This window comes from Anticarsia gemmatalis, chromosome 18 (assembly GCF_050436995.1).
Source record: "Anticarsia gemmatalis isolate Benzon Research Colony breed Stoneville strain chromosome 18, ilAntGemm2 primary, whole genome shotgun sequence".
Lineage (NCBI taxonomy): Eukaryota > Metazoa > Arthropoda > Insecta > Lepidoptera > Erebidae > Anticarsia > Anticarsia gemmatalis.
The window spans coordinates 8,399,513-8,420,248 of NC_134762.1; the positions used below are offsets into that span (position 1 = coordinate 8,399,513).

General features: G+C 33.9%; 1 protein-coding gene across 4 annotated transcripts in view; it reads right to left on the reverse strand.

The window, feature by feature from the left end:
- LOC142980625 (uncharacterized) overlaps positions 1-20,736 on the reverse strand; it is a 224,501-nt gene that overhangs the window by 105,422 nt on the left and 98,343 nt on the right. For 2 of the 4 annotated variants that reach the window (XM_076126113.1, XM_076126112.1), the window contains exon 2: positions 19,651-19,857. The exons of the other annotated variants lie outside the window; for them this stretch is intronic. In XM_076126113.1, the coding sequence (XP_075982228.1) occupies positions 19,651-19,706 (56 nt within the window). In that variant the 5' untranslated portion in view covers positions 19,707-19,857. The remainder of the gene's footprint in view (positions 1-19,650; positions 19,858-20,736) is intronic. 4 annotated transcript variants of the gene reach the window in all.

Below are 20,736 nucleotides of genomic sequence, written 5' to 3' on the forward strand. Positions count from 1 at the left end.
AGGACCCTTGCCCAACAGTGGGACATTAATGGGTTAAATTTATTTATTTATTTATATTAGATGATTGTGACTCTTATTACACTGTAAAAAGTGAAAAGAAAAACACAGATGAGTCTACTCTTTTAAAGCTAGTATTCTTCTCGCTTTTAAAGATGTTTCCTATTGTCTCAGATGAAAAGTGAAGTATCTACGTCAATCTTCATCTATCAGTCATCAAAAACTTCAGCAACTTCAACAAAAATGTCAGTTGACAAACTCACATCTAGAACTTTCGAAAGTAAAACAAAAACAAAGTTTAATCTATCAACGCTTGCAATAAAACTTCACTAATAACAGTTTTAATAAAACTGCACTAAAAATACTCTACAATAAACAAATTAATGTTGGGCAATCGATCATAGATTCATTTTAGCATCCATTACACCACCCACGGAATATTGCGGTCTATTTTCGTCGACAAACAAACGGACAGTAGCGAATGGCGGTACACTAATCATTATTATTTTTAAATATCAAGAAGCGTAGTGGATACATTTTATTTAAACACATTATACACATAGTAAATTAAACACATTACTGTCCCAGTACTGAGCACGAGTGTAATGGAACGATAGAGGACCTTAATTACACAAGAGTAAGTAACTTTGCATTCCTTCAAAAAACTCTAGCAGGCAAGGAATCACGCAGTTTTACTTCAAAGTTAGAACAAATGATAATTATTACTAATACACCTATAACTTCGAAAACATAAATATTGCTGTATTTGTTTCAAACCCGAGTATATTCTGTCCTAACACAAAATTATAGATCTAAGTAAAACAATAATTCATCAAATTACTACCCAAGTACCCACATAATTGTATTTAATTTTAATCGGTGCGAAAACTGTGTATGAATAATGAATGAAAGTTATAATAATATAATGAAAATGAGTAAACCGCAATGTAAACTGCATGCATGATCTGTGAATAAATTATAATGATACGCGGATGTCCGTTGTCAGTTGTCAGTGCCGGAGTCGAACGAATTATTCAATCATATTTATTGAAAATGTAAAAATAGTTGTTTAATTTTCAAAAGAAATTGACATGACGTTATTGAAGCATAAAAGGTTTGAAGAAACTGTAGCAAGTGGAGATTTTTTGGTAGTATATTGTAAATGTTTGCTTTTAACATCACAGAAAATTAAAAAGTACGTAAAATCTTTGGAAATGGCATTCACTGTCTACTGCCATAGCTGAAAGTACTGTTTTAAAAATGTATGCAACCTTTAATAGTTTATATTTTTTATTATAAGTGGATCAGCTAGGTATAATAATATTTTATTTATCAGGTGTTTTAATTTATTACTATAACTTTACTAAACGATAAACAAAAATAATAATATTTCTGTCTCACAGTAAATAAATACCGGTACTAAAATCCATAATCTTTGAAGTCAAGACTAAAAACCTGGTCACATGTGTCACCTGTTCTCTCTCCATCTCTTTTCAATATCGGACCTCTCGCTCTATCAAAGGGTGTCGAGCGGAAGCTACTGCCCTTCCTGTTTAACCCTTAGTATTATTAGTGTTATATTGTGGTTATCCTAATAAATAATAATATGTTCATGTTTGTACGACAAACGATTATTGAGTGTGGAGTTTGAATCACGATTGAAACAAATTATCATAGATTTTTTTGTCAATGTTTTCTGTGACAATGTCTTATATTCTGCAGCAAAATGGGGAATCCTGTATTGCCATCGGTCGTCCAATGTAATAGAAAACTATTCGTACCAAAATTTTATACAAATGCCTCATATAATAAGGATTGAAATGTGCTTAGCAAAATAAGTTGAATTCTGAAAGGACTACTAACCTAATACCTTCGTAAAAAACGTACTTAAATAACATACTCTTTCAAAGAAAGTTAATCTCTATTTACATAAAAAACCCGTTTGTTAAAGTTACAAAACAAATGATTTACTTAAGTACCAACAAGGTACAGTTAGACACATTATATTGAGCACTTTGTAAGTGGATGGACAATAGTGACGTAGTAAGCCTTGTAAGGTAAAGTTATGTTCAATACGGATTAGTGTATTGTTTTGGAAAGAAGAAAACTATGGTTAGAAAAATCGTTTTAATATTTTTTTTTCAATAGGAGTTTTAGGCTAAAAATATCTATAATAATAATGATTTAAATATTTTTTTCATACATTAAAACTTTGCGGGTTGAAATATACTTGATTTATGGTGTGATACTAAAACGTTATTAAATTTCTATATGTAAGCGACCATAATTATTTCTGTTATTAAAATACACTTCCTAACGACAGAGGCAGAAACAATATTTCAAAATTGAGAGACTGCACTGTAAATCACATTACGAAAAGAGAAGAAAGCATAATATAAGCGTTTAGAATAAAGCAAAGCAAAATGAGACAAACGCGCTCAAGTCGCATAAACCTTTTGCAGTGTGGGTGAAGTGCTAAGACCACCCGGACCGGTAACAAGGTAGTTCGATATTCAATGCCAAACATTGTATTCATCGAATAAACAGTCTCACTGTACAATAGCTAGCGATAATACCAAACAAACGATTAGCAAAATCATCATGTTACAAAAATCTGAAAACGTTATTCGCATTGCACAAAATTCCAATATGCAGGTAATCTCTTAATTGCCCTAACGAAACTCCCGATTTTCAATGGAAAATACACGGCCAGTTAACAGCAATAAAATCTTCCCTTTTCGAATTTCCCGATGACGCATTAAAAATGTTGATAAACGAAAAATATGAATGCAAAAATCATTCCTACAATTCAGTAAACACGTTCCATTTCGCGTGCATTTCGTTCTATGTTGAACGCAATCAGTGCAGTTAAAATTTTTAAATATTGAATTAAAAGTTGTTTTCGCAGTGAGGTTATCAGTGTGAATGACCGATATAGATATGATTGTTTCCGCCACGTGTATCGCTGGCAGTGGGACCACGTCCCGGCATTTAGTCGCCTTAGAACGAGATAAGAGAAACAAACAGAACATCAGAGAAGGCTTTTAACACCGCCGACATACTTGCATATGTAATAGCTAAAGTCAACGTTGCACAGTTTAAAGATAATATAGTATTTATGTACAGGCATTTGTTGGGAACATAAACGAGAGACAAAAGCAGCCAGCAATAAAATGTAAGCTATTAAGTCCGGAACACAATCAGTTTTAGCAATTATCTATGTTGTAAGGAAATACGGTAAAGTTCAAGTTCGTTTACGTTCATTTAAATGTATAACGGTTGATTTTAATCGCTTTAATTTGACTGTGACGGGGAAGTTTATAAATGACGCAAGACACTCAGTTATAACATAGTGACGACTGATAAATAACAAGGAAATGTGAAGAGTTACTTAAACAACATTCGCAAAATTCACTGTAAAAATACCCAAATTAAAGTCTTAGTCAAAATCATTTCCTTCGCTACAATAAACGTTAAAGTTAAGTTACTAAGAAAGAATATCGTCTTCGTATTTCACCATTAAACCGGTGAAGAGAGGAAAGATTCACCATCTATATAAGATTAAGTCTGTCTATTGTATAACGGTGTACTCCCGAGATGCACGCGCGAGACTAAGTGATTACATTTGGTAGAAGCACCCTCCACCTGTGCAAATTGCATCACACTTTCATACCCTTACGAACTTAGATTATATTCTGTTAATACTTATACTAATGTTATTATGCAGAGATGAATTGTATCAATCGGAATTTTGTAAGATTATAACTATGAAATTAGTGATCAGATTCTCGTTTGTAAAAGGTAGATTATTCCTGATTTATTCTTTTTCGTGTAGGAAATACGTATCAGAAACGATTAAGTAGACGAATATGTTACTTTATACTGCGAATGTAGCTTAAGTTTTAGATTAATTACGAATGAAAATCACAAGATCTTGGACCATTAACAACAGTAACTTGATCAGTCATAATAATCATAACAAAAATCTCTAAACTACACAAAATTGAAAACTAATTTCACGTATCGCGGCATACTCAAACACAAATGAAGCAACAAGGGGTGCACCAGCTGCCGATCGTTTACCAATAACACTGTATACTATTACACAATCACACCCTGTATTTGATGACGAAACTTGGCACAAAAGAACCCCGCACCGTTCCAAGGGACTTTTGTCCCGCACGGACAGGTAGTTCCTTTGGGTTATACAACGAATTTCTACTTCCTTTGTTAACCAATCAGTCCCTACTGGGCTTTTTAATAGAAGAGAAGCGTGGAAAAGTTTTTGAGACTTGATTTTGTACTGCGGTGGTTTAGGTAGGTCGTGTTATCGTTAATGTAAAGTATTGTTTGACATGTTATACCGACTGTTTTCAATAAACTATCTTTGATACAGGATAGGACAATTATAGATTAATTGACTAGACATTCCAGTTTTACTGTAGTTTGATATTGTGAAATGAATGTCAGCTACCTATATGGAAAAACTACAACGTGGATATATTGATTGAAAACGATCTTCTATCCTGAATATCGTTTCTCTGAAATCTGAATTGTGGTTGATACACATAACATTTGATTAAGTTTACTGTTCACAGTATGAGGCTTAGTCACAGTCCTTTTATTTTAAGTGTAGTCACATAACTAGACATAATACTAAGAATTAAACTCTACGAAAAGTACACATTTGACGATATTCCAACAGAAAAAAATATTCTTAGTGAGGTAGTGTTGTAAAAAAATATTTAATCGTTTGGTACAAACTAACATTGATGCGAACGTTATCTCCTTGTTATCATTTGTTTAGTGAATTGACGTCATAGTGTTAAACAGTTTTGTTGTGGATATTTATCTGTTAGGCCTTAAGCTCATGTGCTATTTATAAGCTCACATATATAACAGGAATATATTTTAACACGCAACCTTAATAACCTTTATATTTTAGTTATTTTGTTTATGAGAAAAATACTAAAGTTAAGTTTATGCTTTATTTCTTGAATGTATGTTAAGTTTAGCGCGATTTTTTCTGATTATTATCATAGGTTATTTTGTTTTAAAAGATAGTTTAGTATAGTGTGTATAGTCAAAAAAACAAACGAGAAATTTTTAACGTTTCTGAATTTGGACGTTTTACAGAAGGTTCACATTGACACTATGAATATTTGAAAACTCCAAAATACTACGTTTAAATAACTAAAAAGGGCAAATAAAAACTCACGTATTTACCGTAAAAAAGTAAGTAATTCGATTAAAGGCGCGGCTAAGTCGAACGGTGTCATAGGTTAGGTTGTGAGGTCATTGACACCGTTATATTTCAGAGGACATGTTTATCAATGGCCGATAACTTGTCGCCATTGTTACAATGATGATATCACGAGTTTTTCCCATGTGTTGACTATACAATTATGAATATGTTTAAGTTCATACACCTCCAGGGCATTCGTTTTTTCATGTAACATGTGTCATGATTGTCAAAGATGTCCAAGACCGCGGGCTCTCGAAATTACTTACGAAAACGAATACATCGTCTCTAATTAGTTTATATTATATGCATAAAAAAGTTAAAGACATCTCGTCTTGAGACAACCACGAGATTACTTGAGTTTTCGCATTCATCAAGCTATCTCATTCATTCCTAATATAACATGAGGCAGAACTACAAATTTAACAAATAGCAAATACAAATACCCAAGTAGACAACAATAATAATATCAAATCAATAATATTACTAACTTGTGAGTAGACTGAAAACGCCTACATACAAATAGTACGTGTAATCTTACAATAGAAAAATTCGCTGTACTTTAACAGTACAAGCGTGGGTGTCATACAAAGTTCGCAATACGTTAGTACCCTGTAATTACGAGGCCATTTCTATACATTGACCGTGTAACCTAGTACGAAATTGTGGAAGATTTTTTATTTGACGCTCTAAGGCTGCCTTCTGATCTATATTTAAACTTCTGAAGGGCTTTTGCACTGAAATACGCTTGATATTCAAATATATTTTTAGTAAGAATTGAGACTTTAATATAAAAGTTATTGGACTTAGAATTTGTGGTGATAAAATCGTAATTTGTGTCGCCATGTAATTCAATACTTTAACAGAAGATATAATTGAAATATTAGTAGTTCAGGACTAAACTATGTGTATGTATCTAGATTAAGTTGCTTGCAAGAGATCCATGTGGAGTCGCAATACTGATCTCTTCACAAGAAGTATCTTAAAAGGAACGTTTAATTCTCGAGTCAAAAACTTTGTTAAAAAAATATTATTATTCCAACAAAACTGCCAAAAGTAGCAATATTCCTTTCTCACGGTACTTTCTAGAAAAAATAACTAAACACGTTTGCGCTGACATTCTAGTATAACATTTAAGATTGAGATAGCGACGAAATGCGAATATACGATTTTGTGAAAAATATGATTCTAGGAACTAGCTGACGGTCGGAAGAAATTCGCATTATAATAGGCTAGGTTTATATAATTTTGTATAAAGGCTGCATATTTGATGTGTAAATGCGAAACTTTGTTTGTCTGTCACATTTTTACAGCTAAACCGCTAAACCAATTATGATGAAATTTCTTCTTCTTATACGTATCACTCTTTGTCACAGACTCTCGTAAATTTTTCCAGTGTTCATGGTCACCATGTTGTTCAGTAAACTTTTGTATTGTATAATACAGAACAAGAACTCCAAGATCCGTACAAGAAATTAGACAGTTATAAACAAACTAGCTGACCCGCGCAAGTTCGCTTGCGTCACATAAGAGAGAATGGGTCATAATTTGCCCCGTTTTTGTAACATTTTTTACTGGTACTCTGCTCCTTTTGGTCGTAGCGTGATGATATATACCCTATAACCTTTCCGGATAAATGGACTATCTAACACTGAAAGAATTGTTCAAATCGGACCAGTAGTTCCTGAGATTAGCGCGTTCAAACAAACAAACAAACAAAGTCTCCAGCTTTATAATATTAGTATAGATCAATAAGATTTTAAAGCATTCGTCTCTTTGTTTCTATTCCCCATAGAAACTGAATGAATACTACTCAAAATACTATTCTTGTTCATCAAAAATTATGTTAAGCCTACGATGAAAGGTGAACAGAATTCACAATTCGGTAGTCATTTAAGGCTTCAAATCGTCGCGACAAATCTAAATATACCTTTAATTTAAAATGATTGATGTCTATAAAATATTTCGCTACATTTTAATTATGTTTCCTTACGGTTTTATCCAAGAATAGCACTAAGATGGTACTTTGCGTGGGAGTCGTATAAAATAAAGGTGAATAACCGCCCACCTGTTAACGTATTACTACAACAGTTCATTTTTAGATTAAATAGGCATATCTATAGTTGTATTCGTAGAAGATATTAGGTCCCTATTATTGGTTATTGTGTACGAATGATATTATTTTCTTGTGATTCACAACATAACTGTACTAAACATATTCTTGTTGATGATGACATAGAACAAATATTTCTGTAGAACTTGTCAATTTGACAGTCAGTGTATCCCGTGCCAAAACGTCAAGAAATCCAAGGTAGAAATGCGGAATGGCGTTTACTCTCAAGTAATAAAGATAAAGTCAATAATTAGTGCAATACTTCCTGAGTAATATGTGTTATAATGTTTACTAAAAAAACATCAACCTGTATCAATACGAATGAGACACTCTGTAGAACTAAACAGTCTCATGATTTTAAGGTTAATCGATAAGGAAGTAGCGTTTTAAAAAGGTTCAAAAGTTTGAATGTCAAGTAAATATGTGTGCTACATTGATGTATTAAACTTTTCACAAAATGCTTACACACTTTTTTCTTGTAAGTCCACATTCTATTGTTATCAGTCAAGTTCTTAGTATCCGTTATCTGTTTGACCCGAATCGTGCTTTCAACAATGTATGGTTAAACCATTACTTCCTAAAAACGTCAAGGGACTTAAAATTAAGGAGACAGAGTATTAGTTATTCTTATGTTTCATTAAAAAAAAACTACAAACCCTATTATCGTGCCTGTTATACCCGAAGGTATGGATAAAGGTGTATGAAATACATTCATGTTTATAAAGTTAACGCTATTTACAATGTTATTGCCATTAACCGGGCGTGTCTAAGAAAAAAAAAACCAATAAAGTCAATATGAGATAATTTTCTTCTCGTTTTAGTATTATTATCAAAAGGGTGAACTTATAAAATTAAAGCTTTCAAAATAAAAGTAAGTTATATTGTAAAGAACTAGGAACATAATGGACATTATTAATTCAGGCTTTCTCTTAGGAACGGCTAAACTTGTTTTCATAGAGAAACGACGTTAGTGAACACTATACAAACAGGACTACTTCTTTTATTAATTTCTTATAGTATATAGGAACATACATACATAATATCACGCCTGTTATACCCGAAAGTGAATGCAGAATTATATGAGACTAGCTGACCCGCGCAACTTCGCTTGCGTTACATAAGCGTTAAATTCCTCGTTTTTGTAACATTTTTCACTGGTACTCTGCTCCTATTGGTAGTAGCGTGATGATATATAGCCTATAACCTTCCTCGTTAAATGGACTATCTAAAACAGAAAGAATTTTTCAAATCGGTCCAGTAGTTCCTGAGATTAGCGCGTTCAAACAAACAAACAAACAAACAAACTCTTCAGCTTTATAATATTAGTATAGATAGATTATAGAGATAGAAGATAGTCCCATGTAATACAAAGCGAGCCTAGTGCCATATATCGGGCACGTTACCAAACTCCGGGCTACTATTGGGAAATATTCTAATATCAATTAATAAAGACCAATAGTCCTTTGTCCGACCCGGGTATCGAAAACGAGACCTCCCGATCAGTACCTCGATTCTCTACCACTATCGACTACCGACAACCGGCTAGCTGTCGAAATTTTGACAGTTAGAATGTACTGCCAAAATGTTTCCTACGACACCCGTCAGAGGCGCTGATCAGATTTTCATACAACATTTCTCGATGACAGTTCGGTTGTCGGTAGTCGATAACAACTGCCTTTAATCTAGTCTTAAATGAAGATTGAAAAAGTAAAGCAGTTTCTAGTATAAGTTACAAAATATAAACCAACTTTGTATACTATAATGTCAGATAATATCGCAATTTGTGTGCACGTAAATTGCAAAAGATAATTTGATTTTGTCGAAAGAAGGTTAAACTCACTTCCTTACAATGTTTCATATATTAGTTTTAATGAGACGTGGGAATATAACAACTGATTGTATTACCTTGTATAAAAGTTATTTTTTTATATTTTTTGCAAAAAAATTCAATGTCAAACATTATACCGACACCTTTTGAAAATATTTACATTGTGTCCTTTAAAAGCAGGTTTACGTGATGATTATTCAATATTCCCAAAACGATTTCGTTTCGCAATCATACTAAGTTATTTATTATTTAATAAAATCACCACTATAGTTCTTCCATCCTCCAAATATCTACTAAGTTAATATGCTGAAAAACTTGAAGCTTACCTTCGAGAATTAATAAAACTGAAGTGTCGATTGATCACCGATACGATCGAAGAAAGTTAGTAGTAATACCATTAATATAAAATATGTAGGTACACTAGCAGGCAATTTATAAATGTGTGAATTTGCACGAAGGCTGAAAGGTGCCTGCGGGTAAATACTCGTAGTTAAACACATAGAGCTTAGTTCAGGATTCCACCATTTATCAACACGCTTCAAAGAAAAATGAAAAAGCAAATTGTAGTGTCGCTTTTAACATTCATGAGTTTTTTATGATAAATAGTTGAACACTCGCTTACTTTGTCGCCTGTAGATTATATTTACGGTCGATTTTATGTACCATTCATTAATCGAAGTGCATTGGAAAAGTAAATATTATTCTATCTTGTTTTTACGACTTGAACTTTAAATGTAATGTAAGGCTCATCCGCCGACGCGGACGTAGCGCGTGGGCGATTGGGCGACTATATTTATTAAACACTGTTTTCTATCGGACGGTTAAATAAACTTGTCAGTAGACGATAAAGAGTTTCGGAACAACTAGTTTCGTGAGTTAATTTCACTTAAACAGTGCAAAATGTCGAGTAAATGGGCATAGGTACATTTGTCAACAGCAAAGTTAAGTGTTCCCTTGCAAATAATTAACGGGTGGTGGCGTTGCGTAATAACCTGACAACTAAGTACCCAGACGGTATAATGAGTTAACTGGCTCGCCGAATGTACGGGAGCCGGCTCCAGGATGCATTAATTGTACTCATTTCGCAATCTGTTTAGCGATTTTATTGGATAACTCGTTCACGTGAGGCTGCGACGGCCGACACTCGATACCTTATTACAGAGATAACGTGACTTACAGCCACATGCTAGTCCTGCAAGAAATAAGATACTCGCATTTAAATATCGATATAAACATCGTTAATGCTTCATAAATAAGTGTAGTTATGTAGAGATCTAGCTCCGCACTCAACGCTCGGTTATTGAATGATTAAGCCTACAGGCCAATGAACTCACTTGGCTGTCTAGCAAAAAACCAATATACACTACGCTGTTCGAATAGTCATTTTAAAAAGTATCTAAAGGAACTTAGGTTTAACAAACACTTTAATAAGTAATTATTTTTAATTAATACACTTGGATCCGGTTTCGCGACCTCTAATCAATGTAAAATATATCCGTTAAGTTTCAGAAGTAAGGCCATTTATTTCTCGCTACTCGGTGTGATAGTGTTTACTCTATGTTAACTGTCGAGTAATAGAAATTCACCGCAGGCAAAGAAGGAGCGACTTGATGCTTAACATATGTTTATGTCGTTTAGTATTCGAGATACCGGATATCAGAGTGCTGCAATAACTGTGAGAAACTAACAATTACATAAATATTCTTTCAACACGAGCATCCGTATCTCGATTCTTTCGTATTGTAGGAGAACAGTAGCGGATCACACGCGCAGATAAAATATGAACGGTGACCGACTACTAAGATTTGTGTGCGAGCAAGTACATTTACCGAACAATAGGCCTAAGATACGCCTCTAAAAAGTTGTTCCCACTGATTCCGTTTCCCTTTTGCTTCATGAATATTGTACTAGTCCTCAAAAATTTATTAAACGAAATGTTCCCAGTTTCTTTGAACGTAAAATTTAATTTGCCGAGGTAGAGGAACGTTATGGTCTAAATATTTTGTTTCTGGGAAACGGGAATTTGAGCAAATGGAAAGAGTGGAATAAACATGATGGCGGATGTACCATCGGTAGTGAGCACGTCGAGATTTAATTAATAATTCAGTGTATGTAATTATTACATAATAAATGTGGGAAACGGCTGAAAACGCAAATTATGAATTGCGGTGTGTGACAAAATATAATTCATGTGAAGTTTGCGACCGTCATCACAATATAAATTATGAGGTTATAAGCGGTATTATAGTTCCGCGATTTTGTTGAATTCTCAGGCATTAGGATGTTAGATGAGTAACAATTATGATGAATGTTTGGTCCTCTTCATTTTAATTTAGAGTGATTTGTTGCTGACAAGTTATTCACAGTTTAGGTGTATTTGGTAGCTAGTGATATATGCAAGACTATACGACGATACGGACTAATTTGCACTGCGGCGAAAACAATACCTGTCACTTCAATAAGCGCATCGAGCTATAATCCTCTCCCGCAAACGCTCAAACTCAATTCATCGATTCCTATTACCTAATGCAGGGTGATATAACAGTACACTACATAAAACTATTTAATACTACATACATACATATTACGCCTGTTATAACTTAAGGTGTATGAAATACGTTTAGCCATTAATAATGTTAGTCCCATGCAATGGGGGGCGAGCCTATTGCCATATACCGGGCACGTTACCGTACTCCGGGCTACATCAAATCACGCCCTTTTTCCCATAGAGGTAGATACCAGAGAATGCCACTTGGTACGATCCTTACACACTTCCTTTGGTTTATTTACATTTATACATCTATAATATTATATAATAACATTATCTTTACATATATAATACTTCTGTAAGTGTGTATGTCACTGAACTTCTCTTAAACGACTGGACCGATTTTGATGAAATTTTTTGTGTGTGTTCAAGGGGATCTGAGAATGGTTTAGATTCACAATTTTGTCCGCTGGACAATGTTTTTTTATTAAATTTTTATGGCAAAACAACGTTTGCCGGGTCAGCTAGTTTTAATATAAATTTGAAAATATCAATACTACTTTACCCGACTCGGGTATCAAAACCTAGACCTCATCGCTACCGCGACACAGAGGTTTTTAACTATTTAATACGGTGTATAATTTAACTGTTGTATTCATAGTAGGAGGTATCGTGCCCTATTCGTAGTGAGGTTAATTCAACCCACTTGGAATCCAACTTATTGGATTATCGCGAGCTTACCGTATGTGCTCCGTATGCCTCTTACTGTACAGCCGTAATACTGTTTTATATTGAGTTTAAAATTGTACGTCTATATAGAAGTTATATTCTTTTTGATATATTGGTATATTTAAAATGCCTAACGTTTTGGCGCAGGTTCCACTCGCCGTGGTCCCAGTTTGAGCAGCTGTATGTTTGGTGATGAGGAGAAATGTCAAGAAGAGGTTTACCACTTCATATATTTCAAATAAAAGCCTGAAATACTTCGAGAAGAAAATTTGTAAAATATTGTGAAACATCAATTGATTTGCTCACGTGACATACTAACAAGCATGTACAAATGTTATGCGTAAACAAATGTTCAAAGTACGTAAATATTATGTTAAGTACCTACATTATGTAAAGTCAAGGTTGATTCGGTTAAATAATCTTCACGATGACATGCAGTTTTTGAAGTAATCTGAAGCAATGCAATATTCTTACACACATAGATTCACGCTAGTTATACGTAAGGTGTAAGCAGAGGTGTATTGAAATACACCCACGTTTCGCTATAAACAATGTTAATCCCATGTAATAGGGAGCAAACTCACTATTACCAAACTCCGGACTACTATTGAGAAATATTCTAATACAAATTAGAAAAGACTTGTTTTGTCCGACCCCGGAATCGAACTCGATACCTCAGGATAGGCAGTCGCTAGCAATCAATTTTGGATTTTTTTGGTTCGCTTTTATGAAAAACGGTGAACATCACAAAGGAATAATCACTGTATCGCGAGAGCTTAACAAACATTGAAAGCGCAACACAAAAGAGATTATATTTTAACACGGTACAAAAATAAAGATACCTACTCTGCCTGGATTCTTGAAAATGATAGATTTTTTGTCCATGAGAAGAAAAACAATTAAATAACGAATGAATTTAAAACTACTGGATAAGTCCCGGATAATTGATGAAAATTATTTTTTTTAAGCTTTGCTGCTATTATTATAGTTATTCTTGGATCCCATAAGTATCAACATTTGACCCAACGAAATAAGATTAAATAGTGTCCATTAGAGACTGGTACATAAAGTTTTACCTATATCTTTTCATCATACGAAAATTGTTGAAGACGATTCAGAAGTTCATTTAAACCAAAGAATTAGAACTTTTTGAAACTTATTATAAACCGTAATCAAATCACTTATATTAAATGTGATAGATAGAGTTCACTACTTCATTCCTAACAAAAACATACATTGTATTCACAAGACTTAGAAGCCTTTTAAAATCGTACAACGGAATAATCAGACAAGTGCATACAAGTGTACGATCTTGTATTGTATCTTTTATCAATATGTTGGACCACATCGCCATTTGTTGACAATAGTGACCGTCGTCGTATTGTCAGTTCATGAGTTAGTTGACCACTGACAATTTTTTATATTGAACGGGATCTTTGATTTTTAAATACCGAAAGTGGGATAAAAATATTGGTAAATAGCTTTTCCTTAGCTTGTAAAAGGCAAAAAGTGGGTAGTGCCAAAGTTACTTATTTATGATATTTGTTTTAGACTGCCAGACGAAAAGCGTAAAAGCGAAATAATCTCAACCAATTCGAGTATTATAGAAAATCTCTACATCACCTTATGAATTGTATCGTATTCATTGAATACAAGTTCAGAATACATTTTTATTAACAGATACAAGTTATTTAAACAATTAATTACTGAAACTAATATCTAAACAATAATACACTCAAACAACAACAGAAGCATTTTCTGTACAGGAATTCATCCATAACAAAATGCAGTACACATAAGTCTACGCTATAAATACAGTAAACAAAATTCTATCAAGTTTTTATGAAAGGTAAAGGTCAGATGATAATGTAATGTGTGTACTGAACACGATTGTATTCATATATACATAATACTTATGTGATAGGTAACAAAAAGGCCGTAGTTAATAAGGCATGGTTGAACAACGGTTGAATTTCGCTTTATTGATTACGTGGATAGTGTCGCTACGTATCGAGAGATGTGGAGGACTTTCCTGATTTTCATTTAAATTTAATAAATAAATAATATAATATAGTGATTTATAACTGCGAAAGATACTATGTGCATCTGTCCGTTTGTACTTTAGATATTTGTTGTATGTTTACCAAATCCGGGAAGAGAACTAAGTACATATATTATTATTATAGAGCATATTTTTGTGTATTTTACATAGCTCTAGACATTATTCCTCTGTCTATCAAATTTTCGAACACTTTAGACAAACTTTCGATTACCTTCTAGGTAGATGTTTGAACTTTGAATGCTATACTATCTTTTTGATTTGAGCAAACTATTTACTCATTTAAAATCTTAATCGCGAATCATACATCGCGAAAGTTTTGTTACGGCCGCGTAAATACCTAAATGCCTAAGTATTACATAATATAACGTAATTCTATGTCCATCAGGAATAATGTTGTGTGTACCGGCGGTGGAAATCTTGGAATCGTTCCAGTATTTACTGTATTTCCTTCTAACATATTAGACATACCTATTCACTTTGTAATATGACTAGTTGTATCTGAATGTGGACAATTTAATCGTATGAATTCTACAAATATTACTACATCTTTACGTAAGTAAAAGTTTTTTACCTTCTCTATCTTATGTCAAATGCTTTGAGAGTGAATGAGACAACATCTACTCGAAAATAAATCGCCCTTTACAGAGGCTATTTGGTGCATTTATGGTGCGATTACTAGAGATCTGAGTGTCAAAAATATTCTAGCCATAAATAAAACCACTGCTCTTATTTGATTACAGTAAACTACATAATTATTATCTACCTGCACCCATCTTTTACAGATGGTTCATGTGTAATGACGATAGTACATCACATACATATACATAAAAATAACGGCAAATCACACAAGCTAAGGAAATCAAAGAAACATTCCCATCCGTGCAGTACAATCTGGGTACACTACAGTTCGCATGATACGTGTATATAAAGTTAAGCGTAATGCGTCTCGAACATGCGCCAGTATCGCTGCTGCATAACACACTGAATAACTAATAAACACTTATTGTGAAATAAATACAGCTTAATGTATCAATTAGTGTGATATATTAATAGTTTGTTTAGCAGTTATTTTCTTTGGTTAATTATTTGTTGACTAGCGGCCCGTCCGACTGCACTCGGATCATAATTCATAACCCTCAAAATGATACACCTTTCTGTAAAATCACTAAATTTATTGGCAAAAGCCGCATGATATTAGAGATTAGATTAGATTTTCTGTGTATCATAGAAGAAGAATTGCGCTGCTATAGTCACAACAAAAACAGATATGCGATTAAAAAGCAAATTTTAACGCCTTAATATTTCAGAAGCTTAAAAGTTCCCTTCTTTTCTTCAAATTAAGGTAGTCATTCAACAATGATGTGTGTCAAGAATTCGTGAAACAAGATACTTTATGACAAGTACTTCAAGTTACAATGTTTTCGCATATTTCTTTATTCCTTTTGACGTGATTTATTTCACCTGAGAGTCTAGACCTTTACTTTGGCCTACTTAGAGCGTTAGAGCGGTTACAGACTTGCCGTTTTCTACAATACAAGCTGTAAGAGCTTTTATTTTGCCTATTTTTTACATAAAGAAGACAAATCATATTATTATAAACGTTTCAATCCTGCATTACAAAATGTATCTGTGTCATTTCAGTTCACTGTAATTTTTAGGTGTCAAAAATTAGAAGAATTGGCCTTTGTATGATTTGAGCTAGTCATTTGGCAAATTATAAATTAATTTGAAAATATGAACCAATTCGGACATACTCACGTACGTCTAACGTCGTCCCAAAAAACGCCTAATGTGTACAAGCTCTAAAGGTTACATTTGAACGTAACCTGACACAAATTGATCATCGAATCCCTACAGACTGTGTACAATTTGTATAACTGTTGCTAAGAGAGAATATCTTTAGTTCCAGACCAAATTTCTAGTGGATATACACTCAGCGGCAGAAAAAGTGGCCCAAGCGCTTATCGTGAATTTGTAAACAAATTAAGTAATATATGAAATATATATTGTTGTAAGTAGTTGCGAAGTGATCTGTTTTGCTTTATGGAGTGTTTAATTTGAGATTAATTTAAGTGACGGATAACTTTTTCTAACAATGTGTGTTAGAACTGAATTCAGTGTTGATTCAAGAGGTCAGTTGAAATCTGTTTTTTGAAATATTGCTGCACGGAAACGATTTTTTTTATGATTTTTGTTGATTATTGGTCTATTTACATGTCAGAAAAGATTTGAAGATGCCACTTACTGCTGAACAAGTGGCTTAGGTGGTCTTGTTGTCCGATCAGGGCCATTACCATTGAAAGGTGGTTGCATTTTTCAATGTATCGCGTACAGCTTTAAGGTCTGCGATAAGGAGGTATCGTGAGACTAGTCTCTACACGCGGCGACTAGGAAGTGGACGAACACCATGTACATCCGCCAGAGATGACCGATTTGTTAACCTCGAAGTGCTGAGAAACCGCTTTCTGTCAGCGTTTGAGATTCACTAGAGGCTTCAAGCTGTATGCAGAGTCATTCTTAGTGAACGGAACGTAAGGCGAAGGATAAGAGAACGTGATTTACGGGCAGGAAGACCAGCCCGAGTACCAGAACTCGAGAGACACCATCGAGTTGCGCGATTACGATTTGCTCGTAAACATGTGAATTGGTCCATCGACCAATGGAGCAAGTTCTTGTTTACCGATGAGTGCTGAGTAGCATTAAGAGTACCAAATGGTCGTGAGAGAGTGTACAAACGCCATTAATAACGGTTTCTTCCCAACAGAACTCGTCAGACGGTCAGTTACAAAGGTGAGTCTGTTATGGTGTAGGGAGGTGTATGTTTGGAGGCACGTACGGAGCTTGTCATCGTAGATCAGCGCCTAACAGCAGCCGGGTACATTGAAGAAATCCTCCAAGACCATGTTGTGCCACTTATGGGTTTCATTGGTTGGGAGGATTAACTCTAATGCAGTTTAATGCGCGCGCTCATAGCGCCCGCGTTGTGGAATCGCACCTTGCTGATATCGGGATTCAAAAACTGGCTAAGCCTGCTCGCAGTCCAGACATCAACCCCATAGAACATGTCTGGCACATGCTAAAAAACAGTGTATGTGCACTGCCCAACCCACCAGAATCACTTGGTGAGCGAAGAACCGCTCTAGTCAGAGTGTGGGATAAAGTTCTTCAAGAAGTAATTAAAACATCCTCCAAAGCATGCCAGAATGCATGCAGGTCACCATAAATGCTAGAGGAGTTAACACGCGGTATAAACTAGATTTTTTCTTTGGTGCAGAATTAGTTTTTTGCAAAAACTTTCAATAAGCGATTTCGACAAAAGCTGTATTTTTTAATTTTTCCCATTTTTGATTAAAAATTACGACTATTTAGTGTAAATTGTAACTAAACTTGTGTATAAACTGTTTAACTAATAGTTATAGCCAAAATAATAACCATATATTGATATTCTAAAAAGTTTTATCGTAGTTTTGCTTTGGGCCACTTTTTCTGCCGCTGAGTGTATTATAATAGATATGTCAAACAAGACAGCAAGAAGTAGGTCATATCCGAATGTTGGTGATACAAGGAATATTCTAAGACATTTCTGAATCTCTTGATATTTGCATTGTTGAATGACTTTAGATCATTCGTAACATTATTATTGGATGAGATGATGAGAACAGAGTGAGTGAGCAAGAACAAAGACCACTATTGGATACGACTATTGGTAAGAAAGAAGTTTATTTGTAGAAAGTGCTATTAGATTTTTTGATGTGAGAGATAATTAAGGACCTTCGTAAGTATTCAAGTGTTGCAAGAAAACTTACTATTATCGATAAAATCGATAATACTTTTTTGCCTACAGGGATTTATGGCTAAGTTCACGGTTTTACAATTTAACAGAAAAAAAGCCTAGTGTTAATTTAACGCATTAACGGCAAACCCCGCGAAAGGACGGCATCATAATTTTTTAAAAGCATACTAAAATTTACATTTGTTATGTCGTAAAGTCGTGAATAAAACCTCAAACGCTGGGTTTAGTGTCTTGCCCGGGGATTAATTATGTGCATACTTTGTTGTGGAACTGAACATCAACAAACAATACGTAATAAATAACGACGCGACGAGTTTGCAGGAAATTAAAAAAAAATGGCCGTCTGTGACTGTGTGACCCGTACGTTGATGCATTGTACTAAAAATAATGTGGCGTTTTACATTATTTTAGATTAAAACATTGTCTTTAATGGCTTTTTAAAACATGTCGTATTATATTCAAAAGTTAAAGTTACCAAAGAGTATTTATTTAATCATAAATAGACGGGATACATTTTTATGTTCTAGTTTCTAACATCGTTTTTGCATTAACATGGATAGATATATTTGAGTCCGCAAGAGCAAATATGATTATAGTTTGTATACAAAATCGTTCTAAAATGTTTTTAATTCAAGAGTAGCCAGTCCATTGACAAGTTCAATGACTATTGACCCCATTTCCCCTACAATTGGCATCATAAAATTACATGAATTACAAGAGCAAGTTACAATGTATCCTCAAACAATTATGCGCTACTCATCAACACATGATGCGGGCCATCACCGTTATTTATAGGGAAAATACCGTAAAATATGACTACTACATATTAAACAAATGAGAGAACCGGCTTTACTTGAAGTTGAGGATACAAACTTCCTTTTGCATGTTTTCCGTATGAGTGTTATATGATGGAACCTTTCTTTGGTAGAATTCAGAAACTAAGGAAACTTTATTAAAGTGTTTTGACAAGCAGAAAGCTACATTAACACTGGATAATAATTGTTAATTCTAGTATTGCATGATTATGATCCACTGTAAATACAGTATTAACATGATTGTATTTCTTGATGTTTCGGCTCAATACTCATAAAGCATCTTTTGTTTGTTGTTGGAATATTTTTTGTGTATTGGTAGATTTCAGAATATAAGCTATTTATATTCATTGCCGGTCAGTTAAGGTCAATTTGGGTAACTTTGAATCATTTGGGTAACATTGACAGTGGGAATTTGAACTAGTTTCGGTTATTTTTTCATATGAAACCAACACTATTGATAAAAGTTTGCAAAACTAAAATAAATCTTTATCAATTGTGTTGGTATCATATGAAAAAATAATCGGATTGACTGTACTACTAGAAAAAAATCATGGATAATGTGATAATATTAAAGTAGTCTTACCCGACGCCTCCGTTCAGGGCGGTGACCAATCCCGGTCGCTCATAACACATATGCATACCAACAATGTCTGCGGTACACTTATCAACACTTATTGTATCTACGAATACACAGTACACAATATATCCTGGTCAATCCACACCACGAACGAACATTTTTGATTGAAACTTGAAAACACGACGCTGTTCGATATTATCCGTTACACTGTATCTGTAAGTTTATATGGAATTTTATAAATATGTACTTTACTATTGCAGCTTTTTAAAATAATGAAAACTGCTTAAGCCCGTTTTCTGAGGCACATTTAGCGGTAGTTTATCTATTCAAACTGTCATTTTTATATGAGCCTAAATGCTATTGAAAAGATAAACTACCGCTAAATATACCCAAGAAACCGGGGGTAACTGTTCCAGCTAGCGGATAAATGCCAAATAAGTTTGCCAGATAATTATTTCTACTCCAGAACTCCATATTTATGATAGAGACTGGTTGACTAGACACTACTCTACATGTAAGTCAACAATGTTTTTCTGGATAAACCAATCACTAGTCAAAAACCGGGATTTCCTTCCTCTAGTTTTCCTGAGCTGTGATTCATTTTAAAAATAATCTAGATAATAATATCTAGCCATTGGGATTTCCCCGTCTTATCCACTTTGGAGAATCTATGACATAAACATACTTCTATGATCTTAAGTAGTAGATAAGATAAGAATACACTTGTAGGGGTCGTAAAGACATACCCCCTTATTCATAAAAATATATGAAGTTATGAAAGGCTTATAAAGTGTTTTGTTTCTTTCACTCCTTAGCGAAATGAAAAAGAGAAAACATATTATAGTAGCTTTTTAACTAAAATAGGTTTATAGTGTGTTTATGAATAAGAGGGTTAGTTATAAAAATGGCTATAAGATACGCTCTATTTGCTCTAGTTCAACCTCTAAGAAATATAATGCAATAGTAAAGTAAATAATAATAAAATCCTCTTTAAATCTCTGTTGATTCATCATGTAGCACTAGATTGCGGTAATCGATTGATATTTTACAACAAATTAACAACAACTGGGAACTCATTGGCGTTTGACTGAC